The sequence below is a fragment of the Nannobrachium achirus genome (genome assembly GCF_963921795.1).
Source record: "Nannobrachium achirus genome assembly, chromosome: 3".
NCBI classification, from domain to species: domain Eukaryota; kingdom Metazoa; phylum Chordata; class Actinopteri; order Myctophiformes; family Myctophidae; genus Nannobrachium; species Nannobrachium achirus.
The window spans coordinates 26123829-26136328 of NC_137812.1; the positions used below are offsets into that span (position 1 = coordinate 26123829).

Here is a 12500-nt window from a genome sequence, read left to right on the forward strand (position 1 = left end):
CACACACACACACACACACACACACACACACACACACACACACACACACACACCAGACATTGCGCTAGGATTCTGAACTGCCACTCAGAATGTCCGGGACACAGACAGACGGGTACTCTGACAAAGTCCCCATGGCTCAGACATATTGGTCGGTGAGGGGGGCACGGTAGCGCAGTTGGTAGTGCTGTCGCCTCACAGCTAGAAGGTCCTGGGTTTGATTCACGCAGCTGGGGACACTGTCGGTGCTTTGGGCGTGTTCTCTCCTCCGCGTCATCAGTGCCCATACCCTAGGTGGGTTTGGTGAAAGGGTCTTTCTGTGTGGAGTTTGCATGTTCTCCCTGTGTCTCCTAGGGTAGGTACTTTAAGGCCTTAAGCCATCGGACCATAACTAAAGATCGGATGATCGCGGTTATCATTTTTCTTTTCCGGGTGAAAGAAGAAAATATCATTGGACTTTACAGACAGTCTTTGTCTGACGCCGTGGGTCGGCGAAATAAGGTAAAAACACTGAAAACCTGTGGCAGAGACGTGGATGAATGAATTAATTAATACCGGCGGACAGTGTGTTAAAATGACCAAGAACAACCCACATGATATACTGTACAGGTCTAACGCAACCTCTGACATACACACACACACACAAATGCGTACACGCATACACATGCATGCAAATGCGTGCAAAAACACTCCAACACAAAGAACGAGCCTCATTTACAGGAAGTCAGCGAGTACTTTGGTATGATGTGCATGTGTACAGTCGATTGGACCAAGGCCCAGCCTCAACCATTACTACTGATTGAGGAGGAATGGAGATATGAGAGAGAGAGAAAGAGAGAAGAGAGAACAAAAATAGAACTCCTAACAATGAAGAACAGAGAGTGGAAGAAGAGAATAAACAGAGTCTCAGGGGAACAGAAGAGTTAAGTTTATTGAAGAAATCTTAAAAATCAGTGTTCTACGTGAGACAGGAAACAGGGGGACTGAGGCAGGGGAAGAAAGCGTGTGCGGGGGGCAGGGGGGTCAAACACAGATAATGCTGCAGGACCCCCACCCCCCCAACACTTTCAGATGACTAATTTATGAATAAAGGCCAAAAGAGGAAGAGAAAAAAAGAAGAGGCACTGCGAGACGGATACCGACACATCTTCGATTCAGAAGTTATTCATTAATTCATGAAAGCAAAAGACGGCGCAAAAGACAGAGAATTGAGGGGGAGAGAGGAGAACTTCAGGATGGATGGCTGGTGAGAGGGAGCGATTCATTGGCCTCAGCTGCTGTGCTTGTTTATATATTCATGTATTCATGGAGCTGAGGGATTATTGCCATCTGAGCGAGGCATGAAGCTCATATCAAAGTTTCTATGTTACAATGAACCAATGTGGCAGGCAGCGCAGTCAGCCGTGGCAGTTGACGACGTGTCCACAAAAATACATATTCGGAATTTTAAAAGATTGCTTGTATTCTAATTAACATTTCCTTGTGTACTCTATAGTATCATTTCGGCGGGGCGCGAGCCTTTTGTTGTCACGACAAGCGTTCTCATTTGAGGTTCACACACAGAGCCGTAATCTAATTATGTGTTCAGCAAACACGAGTGGCTGCCAATTGTAATGCTGGAATCAAATGGATCACGCCAGATGGCTCTGTGGAATGCGCTGCGTGTGCAAATCCCCCGAGAAACCTCGGGTCTCAACCAAAACGCATTTTTGAGAGCAAGTGGCTGTAAAATGGGCTTGAAGTGAGACGTCATGGCGATGATGGAGCTGATGTGGAGCAGAGAGCGTTGCGATGGGCTTTTGATAAGATGAATTTCATTATGAGAAACAAGCTTTTCGTTTATCCCATTTAGGGCCTAGAATTATTGAATGCTTTAACTATTGAAAAATAGCAGATATACAAGCTCACAAGCTTGTAGATCTGCTATTTTTGAAAAATCGTGAAAATGTGTGCAAATTTTTCAATATATATTTTTCAAAGCAAACTTTTGTAACTCAAATCTCTGCTTCTGGGGGGGTCCCTTGAACAACATATTTTGAGATGGGGGGGGGGGGGGGGGGGGGTCTGTGGCCAAATACCTGTAATTTTGGGAGTCCTTGACATGAAAAAGTTTGAGAACCACTGATTTAGAGGAAGGATTTAGAAGTCGGGTCAAAGGTCGCATCAAAGATATTCAAAGACACATTTACATGATTTTTCAAAAATAGCAGATCGGTGCCGCGCTGTGAGCTTGTATATCTGCTATTTTTCAATCAGTTAAAGCATAAAATAACAGTTAAAGTGGTTCAAATCTAATGGGCGTGTTCCAGGGCTTTGAGGGTTTATTTAACCTGTGAGGAGAGAGCCTCCAATAATTCGGCTCACATCCCTCTGAGTGCATATGAAATGCGTCTGCCCGTCCGATGTCCATCCATTCAGCAACTGTCAGTGGCTGGAGCAGCCAGACACTGGGCCTGACAAATATATTTTTCACCTGGCTTTTTCCAGAGCTGCAGTTGTAAACCTCTCATTGGCGTATGTAGTCACAGTGGCTCCAAACAAATTGTTTTATCGGAATTCCCATGAAATGTTGATTGTTTAGTCTGCCATTGATTGATGCACTGAGGCTCTCGGCGTGACAGACAGTGTCTAGCACTGGGAAGCTTCAGTTGATTTTGTTTACCGCCGCGAACCGAGAAAACCAGCAGACAGCCACTGTTGCTTCAATCAACAATCTTTAACCCATTTAGGCCTAGGATTATTGACCGCTTTAACAATTTAAAAATAGCAGATATACAAGCTCACAGCGCGGCACCGAGTGCCGCGCTGCGAACTTGTAGATCTGCTATTTTTGAAAAATCTGGATATTTCTTTGCAAGTCTTTGAATATATCTATTTAAAAGCAAACATTTGTAACTCAAATATTTGCTTCTGGGTGTTCCCTGGGACAACATATTTTGAGATGGGGGTCCGTGGCCAAATACCTGTAATTTTGGGGGTCCTTGACGTGAAAAGGTTTGAGAACCACTGATTTAGAGGAAGGATTTAGAAGTCGGGTCAAAGATCGGGTCAAAGATATTCAAAGACTTGCACTCATTTTCACGATTTTTCAAAAATAGCAGATCTACAAGATCGCAGCGCGGCACTCGGTGCCACGCTGTGAGCTTGTATATCTGCTATTTTTCAATAGTTAAAGCATAAAATAATGGTTAAAGTGGTTAAAATCGAATGCGACTCGGGCGCGTTCCCGGTATTTGAGAGTTAAATCAGGCCCCGAAAGTCATAATTGGATGATAATCACAATCACAAAGACGGAAGCTCGTTGTTTCTCTCATCTGTACGTTTCTCCGGGCGTGTCATCGTCGTCTACAGGCGCTCATTCTGAATGGATGAGTGAGGCAATTAAAATAAATAGCTACCCACGGGGCAGAGCAGGCCTGTTTCATTTTAATTTGAAATTGGTGTACGGATAAGCCATTGTTCTGTCACCCAATTACAGCTCCTGTCTGCTTTTGATGTTAAGCCTGTCATTTGCTAGCTGGTGATGACAAGCAATTTAATTTTGCTTCACAGTTCCTCTATGAGATGGGATACTCCTTCAGATGGTGGACGGACATTTCAAAGTTTAAAGATCCTTTGTGGGGAGAGAGAACATTGAATTAGGAAAGAGCCGGTGTGTGGGTGAAGTGTGTAGATGAGAAAAGTTGTGTGCTGCTGTTGTGCTTTCTCACTCTCCCTGATTCCTTTTTCCCCCTGATTAATTTAAAAGATATTCGTACATCCCTAATCCCCTGGACGTTCCCAGGGATGTAACAGGTAGTCCTATAGAGATTAGATTTGTATCGATTGGTGGGATGTATTGTAGCAGTGATATAGGACGCAGGTTGGATTAGAAACAGCCGTGCCGACCCAAGCACTTTGTCTTGCGGGGGAAGACAATTACAGCTGCCTGTCCGTCTTCCACTATAATGGATATGAAATGGTGTTGTAATATAAACGGGCACAGCATAAATCGTGGTGGCTTATAGGTTACTGAGACATTCATAGGCCTGAAGTGGTCTTTACTGAGCTGTTCATTGACTTCATTCGGCTACTATATCTATATGTGCTTCTCATATCAGAGGCTACGTGTCAAGACGTTTTACAGACTTCTGCGACCGCGAGCAGGGCGTCACAAGTGGGGGGGAAAGTGGGACTGAGTTATCAGGGCCCAAGGTGAAGGGGGCTATTTTATGCATTAACTATTGAAAAATAGCAGCTATACAAGCTCACAGCGCGGCACCGAGTGCCGCGCTGCAAGCTTGTAGATCTGCTATTTTTGAAAAGTCGTGAAAATGTGTGCAAATCTTTGAATATATGTATTTTTTAAGTGAACATTTGTAACTCAAATGTTGCTTCTGCGTGGTCCCTGGAACTAAATATTTTGAGATGGGGTTCTGTGGCCAAATACATGTCATTTTGGGGGTCCTTCACATGAAAGAGTTTGAGCACCACTGACATAGAAACATAGGTTTTTCAAAAAACCTTAAAAGTATTTGAAATATTCAAAGACTTTTTAAAAATAGCAGATCTACAAGCTCGCAGCGTGGCACTCTGTGGCTTAAATGATCTGGCAACACTGGTCTCCTTGTGGTGACAACCAAGAAGGACACTCATCACCACAGCAACACTGGACGGAGGCCACCGTCCTGTTCATCTGTACTTGAGATGTCTGGCCTCGCCATCCTGACACAGTACATATCTCAGACTAATGGCAGTAGTTGGACATTAGAGGGTGGACAAGTTGTCATATTTTATTCATCCGTGATGGCAGATGTTCTTAATTTCCTTTCTGTGTCATACATTTACTTCTCTGCACTGATTTATTGGCTTTGACTGCAGATAATCATTATTGCTGCCGGGCACATGATAACCATATGACATGGTGACAAAGAAATGTAATCAATGAGTTGTGTAGAATTGGATACGTTCTTAATGCCGTGCGTCTTAACTACTGTAAACGTCATGTTAATGTGTATATTGACCCAAAACACTCCGCGACATACTGCGAATGTGTGCTGTGGTGATTCTTTCTCTGGGAAATTATATCTGTACAAATGCACTGCAGGATTTACTGCCATTTTTAATGTTGACATTTTTATATCTGCAACAGTAGGCTACGCCAGCTGGTGGCCACTAGTTAAGTATTTCATCTCCCCGCTGTGATGAAATCATATATAATGGCTTTTCCTTTTTTGCCCGCAGCCTCATTTGTGGTGATGAGGAAAGTCACCACCAATACAATTCAAAAAGACAGAGAGAAGTTACCTACCAGCTGGAGACGCAAATAAAATATACATTTGTGCTGTCCCTTTCCCCTCCATAAGGCGCCCCGGGCTGGCCAGGGGGAGGCAGTATAGAGACCAGGATTACTGCATTTTTTTTGTGAGGGTACCTACCCTAGGAGACACGGGGAGAACATGCAAACTCCACACAGAAAGGCCCTTTTGCCAACCCCACCTATATGTGCTGTTGTTCACGTGTTTAGTTGAATTCTGTCCAAGACTGATATACAAATGTAAAAGACATGCCATCTCCGGTTTACGTATCTGTGTATCACGATAAAGTAACAAATAAACATGGGTCACAGCTGCTGCAGCTCTGTCGCACACTGGGTCTGTACATAGTTAATGGTAGGCTCAGAGGGGACTCCTTCGGCAGATATACATACAGCGCATCCCTTGGAAACAGCACCGTAGATTACTTTATCACTGACATAAACATGACATCTCTCAGAGCTTTCACAGTCAGCCCACAAACGCCCCTGTCAGACCACAACAGAACCACAATCTACCTAAACAGATCAACACACAGCCACGAAAAACAAAAACCAAACAAACTACACAATGTTAGAAAACTCTACAAATGGAAGGAAAATAGTTTAGAAGCATTCCAAAATGCTATTAGGCAAAAACAAGTCCAATCACGTCTAGATCAGTTCCTAGGAAAAACCTATCAAGAAAACAACGAAAGTGTAAACAGGGCAGTAGACGACCTAAATAATATATTTGACCTTACAGCTTCATTAGCAAGCCTAAAGGTATCAAATAGGAGAGCCAGGAAAAAACATGAGAACGATAAATGGTACGATAACGACTGTAAGAATCTCAGGAGTAAATTAAGGAAACTATCAAACCAAAAACATAGAGACCCAGACAACCAGAACACACGTCTCCAATATGGAGAAACACTGAAACAATACAAGAATACAGTAAGAGAGAAGAGAGATCAACACACCAGAAACCAACTACAAGATATCGAGGACTCCATACAAACAAACAGTTTCTGGGAAAACTGGAATAAACTTAACAAACTAAAACAGGACGAACTGCCCATCCAAAACGGAGACACATGGGTGAACCACTTTTCCAGCCTCTTTGGCCCAATGGAGAAAAACAAAGAGCAAAAACAGATACAAGATAAACTGCAAAACCTAGAGTCAGTCATAAAAGACTATCAGAATCCATTAGATTCCCAAATCACCCTAAAAGAACTACAAGACAAAATAAAAACAATAAAAAGTAAGAAGGCCTGTGGTGTTGATGGCATTCTTAATGAAATGATAAAATTCACTGACCTCAAATTTCAACTGGCCATATTAAAACTCCTTAATATCGTGCTCAGCTCTGGGATTTTCCCCAACTTATGGAACCAAGGGCTGATAACACCACTCCATAAGAGTGGTGACAAATATGACCCAAATAACTACCGTGGGATCTGTGTAAACAGCAACCTCGGTAAAATTCTCTGCATGATCATCAATCACAGAATTCTACATTTCCTCACAGAAAGCAACGTCCTGAGCAAATCACAAATTGGCTTCCTACCAAACTATCGTACAACAGACCACATCTACACCCTCAACACCCTTATCGACAACCAAATAAACAAAAACAAAAGCAAACTATTCTCCTGCTTTGTTGACTTCAAAAAAGCATTCGATTCAATCTGGCACAAAGGTCTGATGTACAAACTGTTGGAAAGCGGTATCGGGGGAAAAACCTATGACATCATAAAATCAATGTACACAAACAACGAATGCGCAGTTAAAATAGGAGGAAAACGCACAGACTTCTTCCCCCAAAGCCGGGGAGTTAGACAGGGATGCAGCCTGAGTCCAACTCTCTTTAATATATATATAAATGAATTGGCAAAAACTTTAGAACAGTCTGCAGCACCAGGCATCACCCTAGGCAAAACAGAAGTCAAATGCTTACTCTTTGCAGATGACCTGCTGCTACTGTCTCCAACCAAAGAAGGACTGCAGCAGCAACTCGATCTCCTACACAAATTCTCCCAGACGTGGGCCCTTACAGTAAACTTAACCAAAACTAAAATCATGATATTTCAAAAGAGATCCAGCCGCCAAAACCAGCAATTCTTTCTAAATACAATCCCATTAGAACAAACAAAAAATTACACCTACCTTGGCCTAAACATCAGCAGCACAGGAAACTTCAACCAAGCTGTAAAAGACCTGAGAGACAAGGCAAGAAGGGCTTTCTATGCCATCAAAAGGAACATCAAAATAGACATCCCAATAAAAACCTGGCTAAAAATACTGGACTCTGTGATAGAACCAATTTCCCTCTATGGTTGCGAGATCTGGGGACCAGCCGCAAACCAAGACCTTGAAAAATGGGACAAACATCAAATAGAGACCCTGCACACAGAATTCTGCAAATCAATTCTCAGAATTCAGCGGAAAACACCAAATAATGCATGCAGGGCAGAATTAGGACGATACCCTCTCATAATCAAAATAAAAAAGAGAGCATTCAAATTTTATAACCACTTAAAAGAAAGTGACCCAGATGCACTTCATAACAAGGCACTCACACACAGAGAAACCCTAGAGAGATGCCCCCTCAGCCAACTGGTCCGGGAACTCTGTACACAAACACAAGCAGAGCCACCAGACAGACAATTCACTGGACTAAACCAAATTATAAAACAGCAGAAAGAAAGCTACCTGACACATTGGAGAGAAGCAACCCAAAAGCAGAGCAAACTAGAATGCTATTTGGCCCTAAACAGAGAATACACCATGGCAGAATACCTGAGCAAGGTGGCCGACCCAAAACAAAGAAAAATCTTGACTAGGTACAGACTCAGTGAGCACAGTCTTGCAATCGAGAAAGGACGTCACAGGCATACCTGGCTCCCTAGAGAAAACAGACTTTGCACCCACTGCACACAAAATGAAGTGGAAACTGAGCTACATTTTCTAACCACCTGTCCGCTGTACCAAGACATCAGAGACACATACTTCCCACAGATCATAACCACCCAAGGAGAGTTTCAAAATATGACCAATGATGAAAAACTCCCATACCTGCTGGGGGAAGTAAAACAATGTGCAAACACAGCAGCAAGATTCGTGAGCTGCTGTGATAAGAGAAGGATATCAAATGGAACCCAACCACCTTAAAAACCATTGTATATATCACTGCTCTGCCTGCACGTTACCGTGATGCATGAAAACTGTTTTCACCTGTATATATTTTGTTCTGATTGTATTGTATTGTATTGTGTACATTTCTGCTTTGGCAATGTAAACGTATGTTTTCTCATGCCAATAAAGCCCTTTGAATTGAATTGAATTGAATTGAATTGAAGTAGGCAGACAGCTTTTTCGGAGACCGGAAACAGGCTGTAGTCTATTCATTCCAATGGAGGTGTGAACGCGAACACCCAGCTTCTGAACCATTCTTTAGCCTCATGGATGATCACTGAACAAAATAGTGGACCTGATTGTCACAAGCCAGACACTATATTCTCAAGATTTTCCTATGAAAATGGCATTTTTCAGGAAGACAAATCAGGAGAAAATCCAGCTTTATTATCAACCTTTCTTGTGTCCTAGCAACACGCTCGCGAGATTTAGAACCAGTAAAAAGAACGTTTGTGAGATTTGCCTTCAGACGCCGGCATTTATAGGATGTGTACCATTTTGCCTCTAGTGGTTCCAATTGGTATGGTGTATTTTCATAAATTAACCATCTTTGATTCAATGTTGTGTTTCCTGTGTTTAGAACTTCCTGGTGCACCATCCCACCTGGTCATCTCCAACATCAGCCCTCGGTCGGCCACCTTAAGGTTCCGCCCAGGCTCTGACGGCAAGACAGCCATTTCACGATGGATTGTAGAAGGACAGGTGTGTGATGTGTGATGTGTGTGTGAAGTAGCCTACTCAAGTAGAAGTGAATTAAATATTTTAGTAATATTGAAGTATAATTGTGTGATGTGTTAAAAACTATTTGAGAAACTGTATATCATAGCTCTTTTGAAGACTACCCTAAGAGTTAAATTGTCACATCCTGAATGTAATCATTTCAATATGAATACAGATAGGTGGATAGATTTATAGATACTTTATTGACCCCGAAGGAAATCGTAGAATAGGTCCGTCCTATCAACAAATCCCAGTCCGGTTACCATCGTTTCTTTATCAAAAGTCTTTCGAGAGACCTGTAAAGACAGTAGTTGAGTCTACTGAAGATATATCCGCAAGTTTTTTTTCCCCCCTAAATCCTGCTGAGAGACATAAATCCTTGTTATTCTTATGGTGATAATGGGCTGATTTGTAATTATCTTAATGCGGCTGTTGAAATTCTGGTTCATGCCTACACCAAGATTTCTGGCTTAACTGCAGGCTACAGTTTAATTCTTGCCATTACAAAAACAAGTATAAGCTTTCTTTAAACTTCAATTTAAAATCCACTTAAGTGACTAGAATTACAGATTTTTAGACGGTACTCAAAAAGTACTTTGGGATTAGGATTACATTTTATATTCACTGTGGCCTCCATGTCCAGTCTTTATCCGTCGATAGCAAGACGCTTGATGTGTGCAGTTTGTGAACAAACCCACACAAATCACAAAATAGAAGTATTGATCTTTATAAATACTTCACCCATAACAACAAAAGTGCTTCACAAGAACAACGTTGGTGTAGAGATTCAAAGAAAGACAGAGAGATCTTTACATGCACAGATTTTCAACTAGGGCCCAACTTTTATGCTTTTCTTAAGTTTCACTTTCAGTTTTTCTTCACCAGGTATTTCAGGGTTCCATGGGCGGAAATGGCTCTGTTTTGTGATGTCAGGCATATATACTATAGTGGCTGTGATTGGTGTACAGTAGTTTTGAGGGGACAGGCATACATACTGTACATACTGTACGTAGATGCATGCAACCACTGCAGTTCTAGAAGGACTTGGCGTGGTCACGCCATACAGTAATTGACACTGAGGATGTGTGCGTGCGTGCGTGCGTGCGTGCGTGCGTGCGTGCGTGCGTGCGTGCGTGCGTGCGTGCGTGCGTGCGTGTAGACCAGTCTAAATACTTAAATCATGGAGGAATCTCTCTCTATCTCTTTCTTCTTCTTCTTCTTCTTCTTCTTTCGTGTATCATCATCCTTGATGATTGGTTGACAACATTTTATTTCTGTCTCTGTCTCTCTCCCGCTTGACTCCAGGTTGTGAAAAAGAAAGGTGAGGAGGAGGAGAAGAAGAAGGAGGGGCCGTGGTCAGTTGTTTACCAGAAGGACAATCAGCCACCTGCAGAAATGTTGGAGATTCCAGACCTCAGCCCTTTCACCCAGTACAGGTCAGCACGCACCCAGATACAACACACACACACACACACACACACACACACACACACACACACACACACACACACACACACACACAGCACACACAGCACACACAGCACACACCTAGCTCCGTCCTCCAGTTGTTGCTGCTGCAGCGTGGGGAGAGTCAGGTGATGTGACATAAATCACACAGCTGCACAGAGTGAGACAATCCCATCTGAGAGCTTCTGTTTGTCAGCAGCTTCACAGCTGCTGCGTACAGAGCCTTATTACCCTTCTGCAAGGAGAGGAGAGGAGAGGAGAGGAGAGGAGAGGAGAGGAGAGGAGAGGAGAGGAGAGGAGAGGAGAGGAGAGGAGAGGAGAGGATGCTTTAGTGCCTCGAGTATCCTGCTGTTTTCTGACTGTGATCTAGTTGTATTCAGAACAGCAAGAACCCATCTCTCTCTCTCTTTCTCTCTCTCTCTCTCTCTCTCTCTCTCTCTCTCTCTCTCTCTGTATCACATGTATCAGACATTATGTTGCGACGCCGCGGGGACCAAAGTTGAAGCAATGTTCTCATCTTTGTTTTTAAATTCCTCGTTAAAGTTGCTCGTTCAGGGAAGGGCGAGGGGGGGTTGATATAATGAAGTCATCATTTACAAGCAGACACACACGCTCTCTCTGTATTAGTGTCACACACACGCACACACACACGCACACGCACACACACACACACACACACACACACACACACACACACACACACACACACACACACACACACACACACACACACACACACACACAGACTCAGTCCACCAGAAAGCGTTTGAAGGACTAATCGCAAAGACTCTGAGCGTGACGTCTCTAACCGAACACAGGATTATAAGGAGGACTTTGGTTGAGACATTAGAGCCACAGTTTGAGACAAATCAGTCCTAAACTAGTCCTGTGCCCGGGGGGTGTGCACAGTATATGAGGGATTGAATGTAGGAGTCTCAGAAGTAATGTTGGAGAACCCAGACCGGCAGAACAGTCACCATTGACGTCCAGTTGTGCAATACCTCTGTGATGTGATGTAGGCCTTGTTTCAGCATGCGGCTGTTACCATGGTGGATGTCACCATGGTCATCTCCAAATTTGGGCATTGTTTCAGCATTTGGCTCTTACCATGGTGGTGACACTGTGTAGTATCAGTGATGTCAGCATGCTCATCTCCAAATTTGGGCATTGTTTCAGCAAGCAGCTATTACCATGGTGGATGTCACCATGCTCATCTCCAAATTTGGGCATTGTTTCAGCATGCGGCTCTTACCATGGTGGTGACACTGTGTAGTATCAGTGATGTCAGCATGCTCATCTCCAAATTTGGGCATTGTTTCAGCAAGCGGCTGTTACCATGTTGGCGACACTGTGTAGTATCAGTGATGTCAGCATGCAGACAGACGGTCAGACGGACAGACATTCGGTAAATTAATAGTCAGATCGACGTCCTTCGCCCAGGGACAAACCATTGTCTTTGTTTTATTTAGCTTGTGATGAATTGAGTTTTAGTATCGATTTCCTGCGTCCTCTAACTAACATACGTGTGTCTCTCTTCTCTGGGCGTCTGGCCAGGTTCCGCATGCGCCAGGTGAACATCGTGGGCTCCAGTCCCCTCAGCGCCCCCTCCAGGGTGATCCAGACACTGCAGGCTGCGCCCGACACGCACCCCTTCAACCTCACCCTGCTGTCAGCCACTCAGACCAGTCTCCGCCTCCGCTGGACGGTACGTACCGCACGCACACGCATACTTTCATTAACACATACTAGGGGGTCCTCAGAGTTACTACAGGGGGTCCTCCAAATCTTTGTGTGATAGAAAGAAAAGAATAAAATCGCCCTTTTAACCAGATTCTGAGAACTT

At 43.6% G+C, this 12500-nt stretch overlaps 1 protein-coding gene across 1 annotated transcript in view; it reads left to right on the top strand.

The window, feature by feature from the left end:
- LOC308282129 (protein sidekick-1-like) overlaps positions 1 to 12500 on the top strand; it is a gene marked incomplete at both ends in the record, with an annotated part of 370021 nt that overhangs the window by 321602 nt on the left and 35919 nt on the right. The window contains 3 exons of the mRNA XM_080722473.1: positions 9051 to 9172; positions 10496 to 10626; positions 12212 to 12362. Of these exons, the coding sequence (XP_080578599.1) occupies positions 9051 to 9172; positions 10496 to 10626; positions 12212 to 12362 (404 nt within the window). The remainder of the gene's footprint in view (positions 1 to 9050; positions 9173 to 10495; positions 10627 to 12211; positions 12363 to 12500) is intronic.